General features: G+C 40.4%; 1 protein-coding gene across 10 annotated transcripts in view; it reads right to left on the bottom strand.

Moving 5' to 3' along the window:
- LOC128702480 (putative CENPB DNA-binding domain-containing protein 1) overlaps positions 1-21,349 on the bottom strand; it is a 51,696-nt gene that overhangs the window by 8,527 nt on the left and 21,820 nt on the right. Inside the window, exon 2 of one of the 10 annotated variants that reach the window (XM_070105364.1) lies at positions 8,603-9,283. The exons of 6 other annotated variants lie outside the window; for them this stretch is intronic. In XM_070105364.1, the coding sequence (XP_069961465.1) occupies positions 8,603-9,257 (655 nt within the window). In that variant the 5' untranslated portion in view covers positions 9,258-9,283. Of the gene's footprint in view, positions 1-4,727; positions 5,336-8,602; positions 9,510-21,349 lie in introns of those variants that run through there. 3 more of the 10 variants (XM_070105371.1, XM_070105370.1, XM_070105362.1) reach the window with 3 other exon arrangements.

Raw genomic sequence — 21,349 nt, 5'->3', positions numbered from 1 at the left:
AGGTAGTAGGTTGGTAGACAGCAACCACCCAGGGAAGTACTACCGTCCTGCCAGATGACTGTGAAACAGAAACCTGTAACTGTTTTGTATGATGGTAGGATTGCTGGAGTCTTTTTCTGTCTCATAAACACGCTAGATAACAGGGATATCTTGCTACTCCTACTTACACTTTGGTCACACTTCACAGACATGCACATGCATATATATATACATACATCTAGGTTTTTCTCCTTTTTCTACATAGCTCTTGTTCTTCTTTATTTCTTCTACTGTCCATGGGGAAGTGGAAAAGAATCTTTCCTCCGTAAGCCATGCGTGTCGTATGAGGCGACTAAAATGCCGGGAGCAATGGGCTAGTAACCCCGTCTCCTGTAGACATTTACTAAAAAAGAGAAGAAGAAAAACTTTATAAAACTGGGATGCTTAAATGTGCGTGGATGTAGTGCAGATGACAAGAAACAGATGAATGCTGATGTTATGAATGAAAAGAAGTTGGATGTCCTGGCCCTAAGCGAAACAAAGCTGAAGGGGGTAGGGGAGTTTCGGTGGGGGGAAATAAATGGGATTAAATCTGGAGTATCTGAGAGAGTTAGAGCAAAGAAAGGGGTAGCAGTAATGTAATGTTGAATGATCAGTTATGGAAGGAGAAAAGAGAATATGAATGTGTAAATGCAAGAATTATGTGGATTAAAGTAAAGGTTGGATGCGAGAAGTGGGTCATAATAAGCGTGTATGCACCTGGAGAAGAGAGGAATGCAGAGGAGAGAGAGAGATTTTGGGAGATGTTAAGTGAATGTATAGGAGCCTTTGAACCAAGTGAGAGAGTAATTGTGGTAGGGGACCTGAATGCTAAAGTAGGAGAAACTTTTAGAGAGGGTGTGGTAGGTAAGTTTGGGGTGCCAGGTGTAAATGATAATGGGAGCCCTTTGATTGAACTTTGTATAGAAAGGGGTTCAGTTATAGGTAATACATATTTTAAGAAAAAGAGGATAAATAAGTATACAAGATATGATGTAGGGAGAAATGACAGTAGTTTGTTGGATTATGTATTGGTAGATAAAAGACTGTTGAGTAGACTTCAGGATGTACATGTTTATAGAGGGGACACAGATATATCAGATCACTTTCTAGTTGTAGCTACACTGAGAGTAAAAGGTAGATGGGATACAAGGAGAATAGAAGCATCAGGGAAGAGAGAGGTGAAGGTTTATAAACTAAAAGAGGAGGCAGTTAGGGAAAGATATAAACAGCTATTGGAGGATAGATGGGCTAATGAGAGCATAGGCAGTGGGGTCGAAGAGGTATGGGGTCGGTTTAAAAATGTAGTGTTAGAGTGTTCAGCAGAAGTTTGTGGTTACAGGAAAGTGGGTGCGGGAGGGAAGAGGAGCGATTGGTGGAATGATGATATAAAGAGAGTAGTAAGGGAGAAAAAGTTAGCATATGAGAAGTTTTTACAAAGTAGAAGTGATGCAAGGAGGGAAGAGTATATGGAGAAAAAGAGAGAAGTTAAGAGAGTGGTGAAGCAATGTAAAAAGAAAGCAAATGAGAGAGTGGGTGAGATGTTATCAACAAATTTTGTTGAAAATAAGAAAAAGTTTTGGAGTGAGGTTAACAAGTTAAGGAAGCCTAGAGAACAAATGGATTTGTCAGTTAAAAATAGGAGAGGAGAGTTATTAAATGGAGAGTTAGAGGTATTGGGAAGATGGAGGGAATATTTTGAGGAATTGTTAAATGTTGATGAAGATAGGGAAGCTGTGATTTCGTGTATAGGGCAAGGAGGAATAACATCTTGTAGGAGTGAGGAAGAGCCAGTTGTGAGTGTGGGGGAAGTTCGTGAGGCAGTAGGTAAAATGAAAGGGGGTAAGGCAGCCGGGACTGATGGGATAAAGATAGAAATGTTAAAAGCAGGTGGGGATATAGTTTTGGAGTGGTTGGTGCAATTATTTAATAAATGTATGGAAGAGGGTAAGGTACCTAGGGATTGGCAGAGAGCATGCATAGTTCCTTTGTATAAAGGCAAAGGGGACAAAAGAGAGTGCAAAAATTATAGGGGGATAAGTCTGTTGAGTATACCTGGTAAAGTGTATGGTAAAGTTATTATTGAAAGAATTAAAAGTAAGACTGAGAATAGGATAGCAGATGAACAAGGAGGCTTTAGGAAAGGTAGGGGGTGTGTGGACCAGGTGTTTACAGTGAAACATATAAGTGAACAGTATTTAGATAAGGCTAAAGAGGTCTTTGTGGCATTTATGGATTTGGAAAAGGCATATGACAGGGTGGATAGGGGGGCAATGTGGCAGATGCTGCAGGTGTATGGTGTAGGAGGTAGGTTACTGAAAGCAGTGAAGAGTTTTTACGAGGATAGTGAGGCTCAAGTTAGAGTACATAGGAAAGAGGGAAATTATTTCCCAGTAAAAGTAGGCCTTAGACAAGGATGTGTGATGTCACTGTGGTTGTTTAATATATTTATAGATGGGGTTGTAAGAGAAGTAAATGCGAGGGTCTTGACAAGAGGCGTGGAGTTAAAAGATAAAGAATCACACATAAAGTGGGAGTTGTCACAGTTGCTCTTTGCTGATGACACTGTGCTCTTGGGAGATTCTGAAGAGAAGTTGCAGAGATTGGTGGATGAATTTGGTAGGGTGTGCAAAAGAAGAAAATTAAAGGTGAATACAGGAAAGAGTAAGGTTATGAGGATAACAAAAATATTAGGTGATGAAAGATTGGATATCAGATTGGAGGGAGAGAGTATGGAGGAGGTGAATGTATTCAGATATTTGGGAGTGGACGTGTCAGCGGATGGGTCTATGAAAGATGAGGTGAATCATAGAATTGATGAGGAGAAAAGGGTGAGTGGTGCACTTAGGAGTCTGTGGAGACAAAGAACTTTGTCCTTGGAGGCAAAGAGGGGAATGTATGAGAGTATAGTTTTACCAACACTCTTATATGGGTGTGAAGCATGGGTGATGAATGTTGCAGTGAGGAGAAGGCTGGAGGCAGTGGAGATGTCATGTCTGAGGGCAATGTGTGGTGTGAATATAATGCAGAGAATTCGTAGTTTGGAAGTTAGGAGGAGGTGCGGGATTACCAAAACTGTTGTCCAGAGGGCTGAGGAAGGGTTGTTGAGGTGGTTCGGACATGTAGAGAGAATGGAGCGAAACAGAATGACTTCAAGAGTGTATCAGTCTGTAGTGGAAGGAAGGCGGGGTAGGGGTCGGCCTAGGAAAGGTTGGAGGGAGGGGGTAAAGGAGGTTTTGTGTGCGAGGGGCTTGAACTTCCAGCAGGCGTGCGTGAGCGTTTGATAGGAGTGAATGGAGACGAATGGTTTTTAATACTTGACGTGCTGTTGGAGTGTAAGCAAAGTAACATTTATGAAGGGGTTCAGGGAAACCGGCAGGCCAGACTTGAGTCCTGGAGATGGGAAGTACAGTGCCTGCACTCTGAAGGAGGGGTGTTAATGTTGCAGTTTAAAAACTGTAGTGTAAAGCACCCTTCTGGCAAGACAGTGATGGAGTGAATGATGGTGAAAGTTTTTCTTTTTCGGGTCACGCTGCCTTGGTGGGAATCGGCCAGTGTGATAATAAAAAAAAAAATATTTTTGGGTGTCTGGAACGGATTAATTGGATTTACATTATTTCGTATGGGAAATATTGCTTCAGTTTTCGTATGATTCGGGTTTTCGTCAGACTTTTTTGAACGGATTAATCACGAAAACCACTGTATGTCGCTAAGTGAGGAGAGGGTGTAATTATATTTTAAACCTGATTCCTTTTTTTGCGTGCACATTCCTTCATTTGTTATCTGTTAGTGGTTCTGGGGACCATCTTCTCAATGCCTTGGTGTCCGACCAGGCCTCCTAGGTTGTAAAGGAAAGTTAACGATTAAAAACTATTAAGAAGAACATAAGAAAGTAAGAGTTACCCATCACCTTTTACGTCATGAGACAGAAATATCGGCAATCCTGCCAGAGTGAAAAAATTTCATAGGATGATAGAATCTGTCTGGACAGTTGGTAGTGCACTCAGCTCACACAGAGGTCTGTGGTTTGATCCCCAGTACGAGTGGAAACATTGGGCGTGTTTCCTTAAGATACTGTACCTGCTGTGTTCACCTAACAGTAAGTAAGTACCTGGGTGTTAATCAGCTTACACCTGCTGTCCCTGTTCATCTAGAGAGTAAAAAAAATCATACTACAGGCAGGGATAGAACCCACGGTCAGAGTCATAAAACTCCAAACCAATGTGTCAGCCACTGGGCCAGCTGGCTACAGTAAGATTCATTATGATTCTGGGAGTCATGATGACAGCTTTGCGGGAACTTGAGCTAGAGTTTGTTTTATGGCTCTCTGACCGCAGGTTCTATCTCCGCCCATGGTATGGTTTGTTTGCAATCATGCATTTATAATTTCATGAGACAACTATCAGTAACTAGGTACCTGGGTGTTAGTCACCTTGCACCTACTGTCCCTGTTTGCCTAGCAATAAGTAGGTACCAGGGTGTTAACCAGCTGGTGTGGGTCACATCCTGGGGACAAAATTAACCTAAGCTGCCAAAAATGCTTTGCATAAACAGGGGCTTTCTATGTACTATGTCACTGATGTCAGTTCTGGTCTGTATAAGTTTTATCATGTACTGGTAGTAGAAATAAAGATTATTTTTATTATTATTATTATTATTATTATTATTATTATTATTATTATTATTGCATACGCTTTTCACTCCCTCACCGTTCATGTTCCAATTATGCAGGCTGAATCTCCGACGAAACCGTTGAAACCATCCATGACTTGCCGTAAATGTTTCTGTCGATTCTTTGCCTTTGCGCGCCTTCAGAGCCTCAAAGATACTGCGTGCCTTGGCTTGGATAATTAAAAGGCTCATTGGCTTTTTTTTTTTCATCTGGTTGTCAAACCAGATCACCAGTAATTTCTCCATTTCATGAATGAGACCTTTCCGTTGCCTAGTTATTATGGCATTAAATCCTGCTGATGATTTTGCTGCCTCTTTCACTCTATCTTTATCTTTCAAGATAGTGGAAACAGTAGAATGCGCCAGGTTCAATTCACGGGCTATCACTTGCACTTTCTTACCAGCTTCAAATTCGTTTATAATTTTCATTTTCATCTCAAGATCAAGAACATTCCTTTGTTTCTTGGAGCATCCTTCAAGTGAAGTCAAGATCTTCCTTTTCGTCGACATCTTGTACTGGGGTTTGCACAATAAAGTAAAAATTTATGGACGAAATAGACGAAACTAAGAAAGGGTGATGCAAGATGGAGAGCCGGTCGTAAGTCCGCGTGGTCGTTGAACAGGTAGGTCGTTAAGTGAGGAGTACCTATAGTCATGATTGTCATAATAATAATAATCTTCGTAATTAAGCAGGAAATAATGTGCTGATTAGAAAGAAGTAAAGGGATAAACATTTTATTTTTTTTTTTTTTTGACATTGATGCATCTCAGTGAGACTGGCTGATCCTTGTGGGTTTAGTGCTCAGTTGAGAGTGTTATAATATAATCTCAGTAATAAAGCAGGAAATTGTGATAACTTGCTCATTAGAAAGAACAATAAAAAATTGATTTTTTTTTTTTTTGGACAATGATGCATCTCTGTGAGACTCTGATGCCCTTGTGGGTTTAGAGCTTAGTTGTAATTGTTGTAATAATAATAATCTCGGTGAGACCTTAGAAAGTTTAGATTGTACTTTAGGTTATGATAACTGATGAAGCAAAAATATCAAAACGACCACAATGGAAATAAGTCATTTTTGACTGACTTTTCTTGGGTTATCCTGGTGGGTAATTTACACATGTGTATGATAATTGTACTTACGTGTACCTGTACCTAAATAAGCTTACTTATTTATTCAAACACCACAATAGAAATAAGTCTCTGTATCTGACCTTTTTTTGGGTTACATTGGCGGGTAATTTACACTATGTATGATAATAGTACTTATGTATACCTGTACATAAATAATCTTACTAATACAAAAATTGTATAAAATTGTATTTAAATAAACTGACTTACCTATGCATGAACACAGACTGAGGAAACCGAACTTACGCTCTCTGGAAAATAATTAAGTTTAGGTACATGTACACATAAGTACAATAATCATACATAGTATAAATTACACACCAAGATACCCTCCCCCTCCCACTAAAGTAACTTAATTCCACTGTGAAAGATATGATTGAAATGTATAGTAAAAGGAAAACAGGAATAAATACAAATTTGGTGACGTTGGTTTGCTTAGATAACTATAGGGGATAAATGACTTAAGAAATCGTAATGACACGATTGCAAATAAACCATACCCCCGGCCGGGATTGAACCCGCGGTCATAGAGTCTCAAAACTCCAGCCCGTCGCGCTAACCACTAGACCAGCTAGCCACAATAAGATCATCCCCCCCCCATAGGAAAGTTAGCACCACCTCTGTGACCACAAATGCAAGTACAGACGAATCTCCAGCTATTGACGAACTCTACTGTGTCAACATGACTTACGAAATCGTATGATTGATTACGATTTCTTAAGTCATGTTGACGGCAGTGAAACTTGAGCTAGAGTTCGTCAACGCTAGCTGGAGATTCGTCTGACTTGCATTTGTGGTCACAGAGGTGCCTGTGCTACTATGGTGTAGAAATAACCTAGTTGGATGAATCTTATTGTGCTACGTTTGGAGTTTTGAGACTCTAGATCAACGGGGGTATGGTTTATAGGGGATAAAATAATTCGCAAATCAGAATACAAGCTAAGCAAATCAATGCAAAGATTTTTTGTAGGTACTGAACAATGGAACAGTTGTACCATCACAGTCACCAACTGGAAAAAAACTAGGTCAGGTACTGACTTCAGGTGTTCAGGTGTCTGTCCAGTTTCCACTTGAAGACAGCCAGGGGTCTATCGGTAATTCCCCCCTTATGTATGCTGAGAGGCAAATGAAAAATCATGGGCCCCTGACACTTATTGTGTTCTCTTAGTGTACTTGTGGTACCCCTGTTTTTCATTGGGGGAATGTTGCATCGCCTGCCGAGTCTTTTGCTTTCACAGGGAGTGATGTGCAGATTTAGGACCAATCCCTCTTGAATTTTCCAGGTGTATATTATCATTTATCTTTCTCACCTGCATTCCAAGGAGTACAGGTCAAGGGATTTCAACAACTTCCAGCAATTTAGGTGCTTGACTGTGCTTATATGTGCAGCGAATTTTCAATGTATATTTCCCAGGTCAGCAATTTCACCTTGAACAGCTTGACAAAGCTCCAGGAGTGTAAAATATTACCACAATAAAATATCACATTAGTTGTATCCGTGTCCATTTACCTAACATTTTGTCAGTAAATCTAGCATTAGAGCTCTGCTTGTAGGTTTCCGTCTTCAGTATATAATTTGTTCTTCATAAAATTCTGATATTTCTGCAATTTCAAATGTTAAAAATAGAAAATAAAAGCACTACAACACTGTACGTATACATAATACTGTACCATACACAATTTATACATATTGTTGGATAAATCACTAGCCTGAAATGTTACGTTCTTAGTCTGTGCTAGCAAGTCAGTAGCTGACTGAAGTCAGCATCATTAACACTGATATCAAGTGAATATTTTTTAACGTACCATTTGTGCAACATTTCTTCTAGACCCGGGTACTGTGCCAGTTTCATTCGCTTTCTAGCGCTCACTGGTGAACTGTTTCTTGTCTTGTTGCCTCCAAGCTTTCAAGTGTATGCGGTAAGTTTCTCCTTCGACTTTCAGATATCTAAGATGGTTTGTTTTTTCACTCCATATTCCTTGCATACTCGGGCCACCAAAATTCCAGATTCCTTTATCAGTTCAAGTTTCCGACTAAAAGATAGAGTCACTTTCTCTTAACAGAAGAACTTGCTTCAGATGCCATGGTTAATTACAGTGTACAGTGGAACCCCGAGTTTTGTCCCTAATCCGTTCCAGGAGCTAGAACTAAAGTCAAAACGGCCTGAAGTCGAAGCAATATTTTCCATAAGAAATACTATAATGTAAATCCAATTAATCCATTCCAGACCCACAAAAATATTCACAAAAAATATATTTTTTAAACAACTATAGTTTTACATACACACAACACAGATAAATACATATACAGTGGACCCCCAGATAACGATCAGCTCCCAACTCGACCAATTATGTAAGTTTATTTTTGTAAGTGCTTTTGTAGATGTATTTTTAGGGGTTTGAAAAGGACTAATCTAATTCACAATATTTCTTATGGGAACAAATTCGGTCTATAACGGCACCCAAACAGACTTCTGGATTGAAATAATATCGTTATGCGGGGGTCCACTGTACAGTGGTACCTCGGGATACAAACACCTCAAAACTCAAACAAGTATGTAAGTGCTTTTGTAAGTGTATTTTTGGGGGTCTGAAATGGATTAATCTAATTTACATTATTCCTTATGTGAACAAAATCGTTCGGTATCGGCACTCGGACAGCCTTCTGGGATGAATTAAGTTCGTATCCCGAGGTACCGCCGTACATATACGTAGTATACTTAAATTAGTAATACAACAGATAAATTAACATTTAAATAAACATTTAAAATAACATTTACTTACCTGTCATAGGCTTGTGTCCTGGCAGTGCCTTTTCCTCCAGCATCATGTAGGTCCTCTTTGGCATTTTCTTCAAAAAGAGGTCTGTTTCGTCACAACTGAACACTTGTTGGGGTTTTAATTTTTCAGCCTCTATGTACCCCTTAAAGTCCTGCACATATTTTTCGGCCGCTTTTTTGTCATAACTGGCAGCCTTACGATGCCTTATCACATTGTGTATGCCACTACGATTCTTAAATCTCTCAAACCAACCTTTGCTGGCTTTAAATTCATTGACATCAGCACTAGTTTCAGGCATTTTCTTAATGAGATCCTCATGCAACTGCCTTGCCTTCTCACATATTATTGGCTGAGAAACACTATCTCCTGATGATTGTTTCTTGTCGATCCACACCAGCAACAGTCTCTCCACATATTCGAGTACTTGCGATCTCTGTTTTGAAAGTATACTTGCACCTTTTGCAACAACAGCTTCCTTGATTGCCTCTTTGTTGGCCAAGATAGTAGTGACGGTTGATTGGGGTTTCTTATATAACCTGGCCAGGTCGGAGACACGCAGTCCACTTTCATATTTTGCGACGATCTCTTTCTTCAGTTCAATGGTACACCTCACCCTCTTTACCACAGGGTTGGCACTAGAAGCTTTCTTTGGTCCCATGGTGGCTTATTTAGCAGTTACAAGCACTAAAAACAACGAAATAATGCAAAATATATCACATGTATGCGTGGAATCATCCTCTCTGGCTTGTAAACAATGGCACACTGGCTGTACATGGAGTGTCCGGGCGGCTCGGGCTGCGCTGACACGTTTGGGATGAATGTCCTTAACCCTTTGAGGGTCGACAGGCCCTCTCCAAAACTCGTTCTCAGGGTCGGCCAAATTTTAAAAAAAAAAAAAATTATTTTCTCTTATGAAAAGATAGAGAATCTTTTCCCGATCATAACGACACCAAAAGTTTGAAATTTGATAGAAAACTTACGGAATTATGCTCTCGCAAAGTTAGCGGTCTCGGCGATGTTTACGGATCGGCGATTTTGCCCACTTTGAGCCCCATTTTCGGCCAATTTCACTGTACTAGTCGACAAAAAACATGAATATTTGGCTAGAACTGCATTTTTTCTATCGAATGGGTGCAAGAAACCACCCATTTATAAATTCAACTATCCAGTACAGTGGTCAGAATTTAGCAATTTTGCCAATTTCACACAAATTTCAAAAGATGCCAATTTCGGAATAGGGTCCAGAATAAACAAGAAAGACATTCCTGGCACTAAAATGACATTTCCTCTAGTCATTAGTCACGTCTCAAGGCCCCTCTTATATTCTTTTGCTTTCCACTTTGAATTTTTATTCTCACAAAAAATATAAGATTTACTGTTATGCAGACTACTGCATTAGTGTAAAAAATGGTATAAATATTATTGGTGCACTTGTGAAAGAATATTAGACTCACCAGTTGACGTGTATTGCACGCTTGGCACGATTTGTTTACTTTTGAAGTTTGGTAAAAATCGAACATTTCTGCTATTTTGAGCTCAATTTCAAGGCACCTTTCATTGTAAAACCAGTCAAAATCATCTCAATTTCAGTAATATGTCTTCCATTCTATAAAATGAGACCAAGAAAACTAGAATACAACAATAAATACCATACGAAAATACACTGCAAAGTCGCTGATTTATTAAAAAAAAATGGAAAAAGTTTTTTTTTCTCATTATGCACTGTGTGCTGCAGGATTTTTTTTAGACCGTGCACACTGACCACATAGACCCATTCTTTCATATGAAGGCCTACCAGCTTTCTCCCACTAGATTTGAGGTCGCTAGAATTTATGAGTACTAGTACGTCAAAAACCCCTACGCGTAAGACGTACTAGTACGACGAAAACCCTCAAAGGGTTAACCGAGTTCTTGGGTGTTAGCCAATATTTTGACGCAAAAATGTGGCGCTATCCAATTTTCTCATTAGCCAATGACGCTGTTACCCGAGGGTCCACTGTACCATTAAATGTAGTATGCTCCTTGCATAGCAACAAATTCGTTTACTGATGTGCCTTAGGAACAGAACTCCGTCGTTAAATGAGGAGAGGCTGTATTGCAATAAACAGAATAGAAGAAATCAGCTCTAATATACATTAGTATTTAGGTATGCATACTGGTCAGAGAGCCCATTGTAAATCTGAGCCATCAGTAAACAAGTACAGTACAGTGGAAACTCGGTTTTCGTATGACCTAGTTTGTATGTAAAACTATAGTAATTCTCTATAAAATGTATTTTTTGCTAATATTTTTGGGTGTCTGGAATGGATTAATTGGATTTACAATATTTCGTATGGGAAATATTGCTTCAGTTTTCGTACAATTCGGGTTTTCATCAGGCTTTTTCAAACGGATATGAAAACTACTGTATGTCACTAAGTGAAGAGAGGCTGTAATTATATTTTAAACCTGATTCCTTTTTTTGCGTGCACATTCCTTCATTTGTTATCTGTTAGTGGGTCTGGGGACCATCTTCTCAATGCCTTAGTGTCCGACCACGCCTCCTAGGTTGTAAAGGAAAATTAATGATTAGAAACTATTAAGAAGAATATAAGAAAGTAAGAGTTACCCATCACCTTTTACGTCATGAGACAGAAATATCGGCAATCCTGCCAGGGTGAAAAAATTTCATATGATGATAGAATCTCTCTTGTCTTAACTAAACCTAATGAAACACCACTACATCCCACTGACACAGCTCACAAGATAAACGACTTCTTCTCAACCATACGATCTAATCTCGCCAATAAAATCCCACATACTAATGCCCATGCCGGGGACTACCTAGATGGGAATTTCCCAAATTCCTTCTATCTTGCACCAACTGAGCCCTCGGAAGTCACCGAGATTATAAAGTCACTTAAAAACAACTCAGGGAATCTGTCTAATGTCCCACCATTACTGTACAAGCGAGCGGCCCATATCCTTTCGCATGCTATTTCATTACTTTTTAACAAGTCACTAGAAACTAGCACCTTCCCGGAACTACTCAAGATGGCAAGGGTTACACCAATACATAAAGGTGGTGACCCTACAGACTTAAACAACTATAGGCCAATATCAAACTTACCATTGCTATCCAAAATCTTTGAGAAACTCGTGCACAGGAGACTATATTCATTTATAACAGCACAAAACATACTCAACCCCTGCCAATTTGGATTTAGGAAAAATAAAAGCACTAATGATGCAATCATAAAAATGCTAGATCTGCATTACACAGCATTGGAAAATAAGGAATATCCACTAGGAATTTTTATTGACCTAAGAAAAGCTTTTGACACAGTAGACCACGACATCCTACTCCACAAACTTGACCATTACGGTATAAGAGGCCATGCGCTTGCTTATTTCAAATCTTACCTTACTAATAGGTATCAGTATGTTACCATTAAAGACACAGCATCAACAACACGGCCACTTGATACTGGAGTTCCGCAGGGAAATGTCCTTGGTCCCCTGCTCTTCCTCATATACATCAATGATCTTCCAAATGTATCCCAACACCTGCAACCCATTCTCTTTGCTGACGACACGATTTATGTCATCTCTCACCCTAATCTTGCCACCCTCAACACCATTGTTAACGAGGAGCTGATCAAAATATCGACTTGGATGACAGCCAATAAACTTACGCTTAACACTGACAAAACCTACTATATTATGTTTGGTAGCAGAGCAGGAGATGCACAAATTAACATTAAGATCGACAACACTCTAATTACCAGACATAATGAGGGCAAATTCCTAGGCCTATACCTTGACAACAACCTGAATTTCAGCACCCATATCCAACACATAACCAAAAAAGTATCCAAAACAGTTGGGATCCTCTCCAAGATACGATACTAGGTGCCGCAAAATGCTCTTCTCACATTATACCACTCACTTATTTATCCATACCTCACCTATGCTATTTGTGCTTGGGGATCAACTGCAGCAACACACCTAAAGCCAATAATAACCCAACAAAAAGCTGCAGTAAGAATAATCACTAAATCCCATCCCTGGCAACACACCCCCCCACTCTTCATAGATCTAAACTTACTCCCTGTTCAGTACATCCACACTTACTACTGTGCAATCTACATCTACAGGACCTTAAACTCCAATATCAACCTTGACCTAAAACGCTTTCTTGATAGTTGTGACAGAACCCACAGGCATAACACCAGACACAAACATCTCTACGACATTCCCCATGTCCGATTAAACCTTTACAAAAATTCAATGTATGTTAAAGGCCCTAAAATCTGGAACACCCTACCTGAGAACTCTAGAACTGCAGACACATTCATCACCTTCAAAACTACCATTAGAAAACATCTTATCTCCCTGATAAACCCCATCAACTAACTACACGAATACCACCTGGTGGTTCACACTTACACTCACTCACCCATTTGACCATAAACAGAAATATTAATCTCAATCTTAAAATAATGAATCCTATGATACTCCAATACTGAAACTATGTACTGTGCCAAAACAAAAGCATTCACATTGCTAAACTCACAAACTAGTATTTAGTCACTTAGCCATAATACCAACTTACCTCATAATTTGTAATATTTTAAAATAAAGAATTAAACTAAGTCTGCCCGAAATGCCTAGCCATGCTAGGCGTTCTAGTGGTACACTCTGTAATCATTATTTAACTACATGTAAACCACATAACAACCAAATTCTGTAAATTCAACATTGTAATCTTTATAGAGAATAAACTTTGAAGTTGAAGTAGTGCACTCAGCTCACACAGTGGTTTGATCCCCAGTACAAATGGAAATATTGGGCGTGCTTCCTTAAGATGCTGTACCTGCTGTCTGTGTTCACCTAACAATAGGTACCTGGGTGTTAGTCAATTTACACCTGCTGTCCCTGTTCACCTAGTAGTAAATAGGTACCAGGGTGTTAGCTAACTGAAGTGGGTCACATCCTGGGGACAAAATTAACCTAAGTTGCCAGAAATGCTCTGCATAACTAGGGGCTTTCTATGTACGTACTATGTCACTGATGTCAGCTCTGGTTTGTATAAGTTGCATCATGTACTTGTAGAAATAAAGATTATTGTTGTTATTGTTATTATTATTATTATTATTATTATTATTATTATTATTATTTTTATTAATATTACTGCATACACTCTTCACTCCCTCACCATTCATGTTCCAATTATGCAGGCTGAATCTTCGACGAAACCATTGAAACCATCCATGGCTTGCCCTAACTGTTTCTGTCGATTCTTTGCCTTTGCATGCCTTCAGAGTCTCAAAGATAATGCGTGCCTTGGCTTGTATTATTAAAACGCTCATTTTTTTTTTTTCATCTGGTCGTCAAACCAGATCACCAGTAATTTCTCCATTTCATGAATGAAGCCTTTCCATTGCCTAGTTATTATGGTTTTAAATCCTGACGATGCTTTTACTGCCTCTTTCACTCTATCTTTATCTTTCAAGATAGTGGAAACAGTAGAATGCGCCAGGTTCAATTCACAGGCTATCACTTGCACTTTCTTACCAGCTTCAAATTCATTTATGATCTTCATTTTCATCTCAAGATCAATTAGATTCCTTTGTTTCTTGGAGCATCCTTCACGTGAAGCCAAGATCTTCCTTTTCATCGACATCTTGTACTGGGGTTTGCACAATAAAGTACAAATTTATGATGCAAGATGGAGAGCTGGTTGTAAGTCCGCGTGGTCGTTGAACAGGTAGGTCGTTCAGTGAGGAGTATCTATAGTTGTGATTGTCGTAATAATAATAATCTTCGTAATTAAGCAGGAAATAACGTGCTGATTGTAAAGAAGTAAAGGGATAAATGGAAAAGACGTGGGCCGGACAACACCAGCGAACCACATCACAATTGAACAGTTGAACCACCACCGTTATATAGATGTTAATAATATATTATCATTAGCATTCTCTGTCTAGGTGCTCTGGATGTGTTTAATTTACCTTACTGTAATTACATATTTGTAGTTAGAAGAGCAAAGCTCTGCTTAGGTAAATGGACACAGGTTTAACTTTCATGGAGTATACCTGAAGGGTTCTGGGGGTCAATGCTGCAGCGGCCTGGTTCATAACCAGGCCTCCTGGTGGATCAGGGCCTGACAAACGAGGCTGTTACCCCTGGCTGCACGCAAACTGACATAGGAACCACAGCCCAGATGGTCAGGTACTGACTTCAGGTGTCTGTCCAGCTCCTCTTGAAGACAGCCAGGGGTCTATCGGTAATTCCCCCCCTTATGTATGCTGGGAGGCAAATGAACAATCATGGGCCCCTGACACTTACTGTGTTCTCTTAGTGTACTTGTGGTACCCCTGATTTTCATTGGGGGAATGTTGCATCGCCTGCCGAGTCTTTTGCTTTCACAGGGACGATGTGCAGATTTAGGAAGAATCCCTCTTGAATTTTCCAGGTGTATATTATCATTTATCTTTCTCACCTGCATTCCAAGGAGTACAGGTCAAGGGATTTCAACAACTTCCAGTAATTTAGGTGCTTGACTGTGCTTATACGTGCAGCAAAAGTTCAATGTATATTTCCCAGGTCACCAATTTCACCTTGAACAGCTTGACAAAGCTCCAGGAGTGTAAAGCATTACCACAATAAAATGTCACATTAGTTGTATCCGTGTCCATTTACCTAACATTTTGTCAGTAAATCTAGCATTAGAGCTCTGCTTGTAGGTTTCCGTCTTCAGTATATACAGTGGACCCCCGCATAACGATATTAATCCGTTCCTGAGAGCTCATTGTTATGCGAAATTATCGTTATGCGAATGAATTTTCCCCATAAGAAATAATGGAAATCAAATTAATCCGTGCAAGACACCCCAAAGTATGAAAAAAAATTTTTTACCACATGAAATATTAATTTTAATGCACACAAACTGAAAAAGACATGCACAGTTACATGACACTTACCTTTATTGAAGATCTGGTGATGATTGATGGGATGGGAGGAGGAGAGAGTCTTAGTGTTTAGAAGGGGAATCCCCTTCCATTAAGACTTGAGGTGTCAAGTCCTTTTCTGGGGTTACTTCCCTTCTTCTTTTAATGCCACTAGGACCAGCTTCAGAGTCACTGGACTTCTGTCGCACAACATATCTGTCCATAGTGGCCTGTACCTCCCGTTCCTTTATGACTTTCCTAAAGTGGTTCACAACAGTGTCAGTGTATTAGTCACCAGCACGGCTTACAATAGCTGTGTGAGGGTGATTTTCATCAAAAAAGGTTTGCACTTTAAGCCACATTCCACACATTTCCTTAATCTTTTAAAGTAGGCAACTTCTTCAATTTCTCTCTCCCCTCCTCCAAAGCAGTTTCCTCAGGTCTGCCCTCTTGCTGTTCAAGATGATCTAGCAGCTCATCAGTGGTTAGTTCTTCATTGTCCTCCTCCACCAACTCTTCCACATCATCCCCACTAACCTCCAACCCCAAGGACTTTCCCAATGCCACAATGGATTCCTCAACTGGCATAGGATTCCCAGGGTTAGCCTCAAACCCTTCAAAATCCCTTTGGTCTACACATTCTGGCCACAGTTTCTTCCAAGCAGAGTTCAAGGTCCTCTTAGTCACTCCCTGCCAAGCCTTACCTATAAGGTTTTACACAATTGAGGATATTAAAGTGGTCTCTCCAAAACTCTCTTAAAGTCAATTGAGTTTCTCAGGTCACTACAAAGCACCTTTCAAACAGAGCTTTTGTGTACAGTTTTTTTGAAGTTTGCAATAACCTGCTGGTCCATGGGCTGCAGGAGAGGAGTGGTATTAGGAGGCAAAAACTTCACCTTAATGAAGCTCATGTCCCCAAAAAGTCGCTCTGCCACGTCTGTAGGATGACCAGGGGCATTGTCTAACACCAGGAGGCACTTAAAGTCTAATTTCTTTTCAGTTAGGTAATTTTTCACATTGGGGGCAAATGCATGGTGTAACCAGTCATAGAAAAAGTCCCTAGTGACCCATGCCTTACTGTTTGCCCTCCACAGCACACACAAATTAGCCTTGAGGATATTCTTTTGCCTGAACGCTCTGGGAGTTTCAGAGTGATACACTAATAAAGGCTTCACTTTGCAATCACCACTAGCATTGGAACACATTAACAGAGTAAGCCTGTCTTTCATAGGCTTATGTCCTGGGAGTGCCTTTTCCTCCTCAGTAATGTAGGTCCTGCTTGGCATTTTCTTCCAAAACAGGCCTGTTACATCACAATTAAACACTTGTTCAGGTTTCAGTCCTTCACTGTCTATGTACTCCTTGAATTCCTGCACATATTTTTCAGCTGCTTTGTGGTCCAAACTGGCAGCCTCACCATGCCTTATCACACTATGTATGGCACTACGCTTCTTAAATCTCTCAAACCAACCTTTGCTGGCCTTAAATTCACTCACATCATCACTAGTTGCAGGCATTTTTTTAATTAAATCCTCATGCAACTTCCTAGCCCTTTCACTTATGATCACTTGAGAGATGCTATCTCCTGCTATCTGTTTTTCATTTATCCACACCAATAAGAGTCTCTCAACATCTTCTATCACTTGCGATCTCTGTTTCGAAAACACAGTTGAACCTTTGGCAAGAACAGCTTCCTTGATTGCCGTTTTCTTGGACACAATAGTAGCGATGGTTGATTGGGGTTTACTATACAACCTGGCCAGCTCGGAGACACGCACTCCACTTTCATGCTTAGCAATGATCTCTTTCTTCATCTCTATAGTAATTCTCACCCTTATTTCTGTAGGGTTGGCACTAGAAGCTTTCTTGGGGCCCGTGGTCACTTATTTTGCAGATAAAATCACCAAAAACACTGTAATAATACGAAATGTTCCGATTGTATGCTTGGATGTTACCACGGAGGCTGGCTGGTAAACAATGCCACCGGCGGAACACGCGAGGCTGGCTCAGGGCGCACATAGACGCGTCTCGGACGAATAGCGTTGAGCAGTTTTAGCGGTATGCGAGGCAAAATCTTAGCGATAAAATGTATCGGTATGTGAATTTAACATTATGTGATGCCAACGGTATGCGGGGTCCACTGTACAGTGGACCCCCGCATACCGATGGCACCACATAACGATTAATCCGCATACCGCTTGCTTTAATCACAAAAATTTTGCCTCGCATACCGCTTAAAAACCCGCTCACCGATTTTCGTCCGAGACGCGTCCAATGTGCGCCCTCAGCCAGCCTCACATATGCCGCCCGTGCCATTGTTTACCAGCCAGCCTCCGCGGTAACATCCAAGCATACAATCGGAATATTTCGTATTATTACAGTGTTTTCGGTGCTGTTTCTGGAAAATAAGTGACCATGGGCCCCAAGAAAGCTTCTAGTGCCAACCCTACACCAATAAGGGTGAAAATTCCAATAAAAATGAAGAAAGAGATCATTGATAAGTATGAAAGTGGAGTGCGTATCGCCGACCTGGTCAGGTTGTACAAGAAACCCCAATCAACCATCGCTACTATTGTGGGCACCAGAAAGGCAATCAAGGAAGCTGTTCTTGCCAAAGGTTTAACTGTGTTTTCGAAACAAAGATCGCAAGTGACGGAAGATGTTGAGAGACTCTTATTGGTGTGGATAAATGAAAAACAGCTAGCAGGAGATAGCGTCTCTCAAGCGATCATAAGCGAAAAGGCTATGAAGTTGCATGAGGATTTAATTAAAAAAATGCCTGCAACTAGTGCTGATGTGAGTGAATTTAAGGCCAGCAAAGGTTGGTTTGAGAGATTTAAGAAGCGTAGTGGCATACATAGTGTGATAAGGCATGGTGAGGCTGCCAGTTTGGACCACAAAGCGGCTGAAAAATATGTGCAGGAATTCAAGAAGTACATAGAGACTGAAGGACTGAAACCTGAATAAGTGTTTAATTGTGATGAAACAGGCCTGTTTTGGAAGAAAATGCCAAGCAGGACCTACATTACTCAGGAGGAAAAGGCACTCCCAGGACATAAGCCTATGAAAGACAGGCTTACTTTGTTGATGTGTTCCAATGCTACTGGTGATTGCAAAGTTAAGCCTTTATTAGTGTATCACTCTGAAACTCCCAGAGCGTTCAGGCAAAAGAATGTCCTCAAGGAGAATTTGTGTGTGCAGTGGAGGGCAAACAGTAAGGCATGGGTCACTAGGGACTTTTTCTATGACTGGTTACACCATGCAATTGCCCCCAATGTGAAAGATTACCTAACTGAAAAGAAATTAGAACTTAAGTGCCTCCTGGTGTTAGACAATGCCCCTGGTCATCCTACAGACGTGGCAGAGCGACTTTATGGGGACATGAAATTCATTAAGGTGAAGTTTTTGCCTCCTAATACCACTCCTCTCCTGCAGCCCATGGACCAGCAGGTTATTGCAAACTTCAAGAAACTGTACACAAAAGCTCTGTTTGAAAGGTGCTTTGTAGTGACCTCAGAAACTCAATTGACTCTAAGAGAGTTTTGGAGAGAGCACTTTAATATCCTCAATTGTGTAAACCTTATAGGTAAGGCTTGGGAGGGAGTGACTAAGAAGACCTTGAACTCTGCTTGGAAGAAACTGTGGCCAGAATGTGTAGACAAAAGGGATTTTGAAGGGTTTGAGGCTAACCCTGAGAGGATTATGCCAGTTGAGGAATCCATTGTGGCATTGGGAAAGTCCTTGGGGTTGGAGGTTAGTGGGGAGGATGTGGAAAAGAGTTGGTGGAGGAGGACAATGAAGAACTAACCACTGATGAGCTGATAGATCAACTTCAAGAGCAAGAGGCCAGACCTGAGAAAACTGGTTCAGAGGAGGGGAGAGAGAAATTGAAGAAGTTGCCTACTACAAAGATTAAGGAAATCTGTGCAATGTGGCTGAAAGTGCAAACCTTTATGGATGAGTATCACCCTCACACAGCTATTGCAAGCCGTGCTGGTGATTATTACACTGACAATGTTGTGAAACACTTTAGGGAAGTCATAAAGGAATGAGAGGTACAGGCCACTATGGACAGATATGTTGTGCGAAAGAAGTCCAGTGACTCTGAAGCTGGTCCTAGTGGCATTAAAAGAAGAAGGGAAGTAACCCCAGAAAAGGACTCGACACCTCAAGTCTTAATGGAAGGGGATTCCCCTTCTAAACACTAACACTCTCTCTCCTCCTCCCATCCCATCAATCATCACCAGATCTTCAATAAAAGTAAGTGTCATGTAAGTGTGCATGCCTTTTTCAGTTTGTGTGTATTAAAATTAACATTTCATGTGGTAAAAATTTTTTTTTTTCATACTTTTGGGTGTCTTGCACGGATTAATTTGATTTCCATTATTTCTTATGGGGAAAATTCATTCGCATACTGATTATTTCGCATAACAACCAGCCCTCTTGCACGGATTAAAATCGGTATGCGGGGGTCCACTGTAATTTGTTCTTCATAAAATTCTGATATTTCTGCAATTTCAAATGTTAAAAACAGAAAATAAAAGCACTACGATACTGTACGTATACATAATACTGTGCCATACACAAATTATACATGTTATTTACTTACATATACGTAGTATACTTAAATTAGTAATACAACAGATAAATTAACATTTAAATAAACATTTAAAATAACATTTACTTACCTGTCATAGGCTTGTGTCCTGGCAGTGCCTTTTCCTCCAGCATCATGTAGGTCCTCTTTGGCATTTTCTTCAAAAAGAGGTCTGTTTCGTCACAACTGAACACTTGTTGGGGTTTTAATTTTTCAGCCTCTATGTACCCCTTAAAGTCCTGCACATATTTTTCAGCCGTTTTTTTGTCATAACTGGCAGCCTTACGATGCCTTATCACACTGTGTATGCCACTACGATTCTTAAATCTCTCAAACCAACCTTTGCTGGCTTTAAATTCATTAACATCAACACTAGTTTCAGGCATTTTCTTAATGAGATCCTCATGCAACTGCCTTGCCTTCTCACATATTATTGGCTGAGAAACACTATCTCCTGATGATTGTTTCTTGTCGATCCACACCAGCAACAGTCTCTCCACATATTCGAGTACTTGCGATCTCTGTTTTGTAATCACACTTGCACCTTTTGCAACAACAGCTTCCTTGATTGCCTTTTTGTTGCGCAAAATAGTAGTGATGGTGGAATGGGGTTTGTTGTATAACTTTTCCAACTCCAAGATACGCACTCCACTTTCATACTTTTCTATTATCTCCTTTTTCAGTTCGATGGTACACCTCACCCTTTTTACCACAGGGTTGGCACTAGAAGCTTTCTTGGGGCCCATGGTGGCTTATTTAGTGGTTACAAGCACTAAAAACAGTGGAATAATACAAAATACAGTGGACCCCCGACTTATGGTGGCCTCAACCTAAAAATTTGACCCCGACCTACGTTGAAGAACTCGACTTACATCATTCGCCCCGAACACAGCCGTCTGGTCCGTCTGGCCTGAGCGCATCAGTTAAGCTAGCGTGACATTGTTTACAAGCCAGGGCGGAAGGTTGCATGCATACATTCGATAAATTTTGTATTATTCCAATGTTTTTAGTGCTTGTAACTGCTACATAAGCCATCATGGGCCCAAAGAAAGCTTTTAGCGCCAACCCTGTGGTAAAAAGGGTGAGAAATACTATCGAAACACTATCGTACCACTGTCAGTTGCTGCTGCACCACGGTCAGCTGTACTACTCGAAGATGTGGAAAGACTATTGCTGGTGTGGCTTATCGAGAGGGTTAGCCACCCAGGATAACCCAAGAAA

The sequence above is a fragment of the Cherax quadricarinatus genome, chromosome 98, assembly GCF_038502225.1.
Source record: "Cherax quadricarinatus isolate ZL_2023a chromosome 98, ASM3850222v1, whole genome shotgun sequence".
Classification (NCBI taxonomy): Eukaryota; Metazoa; Arthropoda; class Malacostraca; order Decapoda; family Parastacidae; genus Cherax; species Cherax quadricarinatus.
This window is presented reverse-complemented; position numbering and strand designations above follow the sequence as displayed.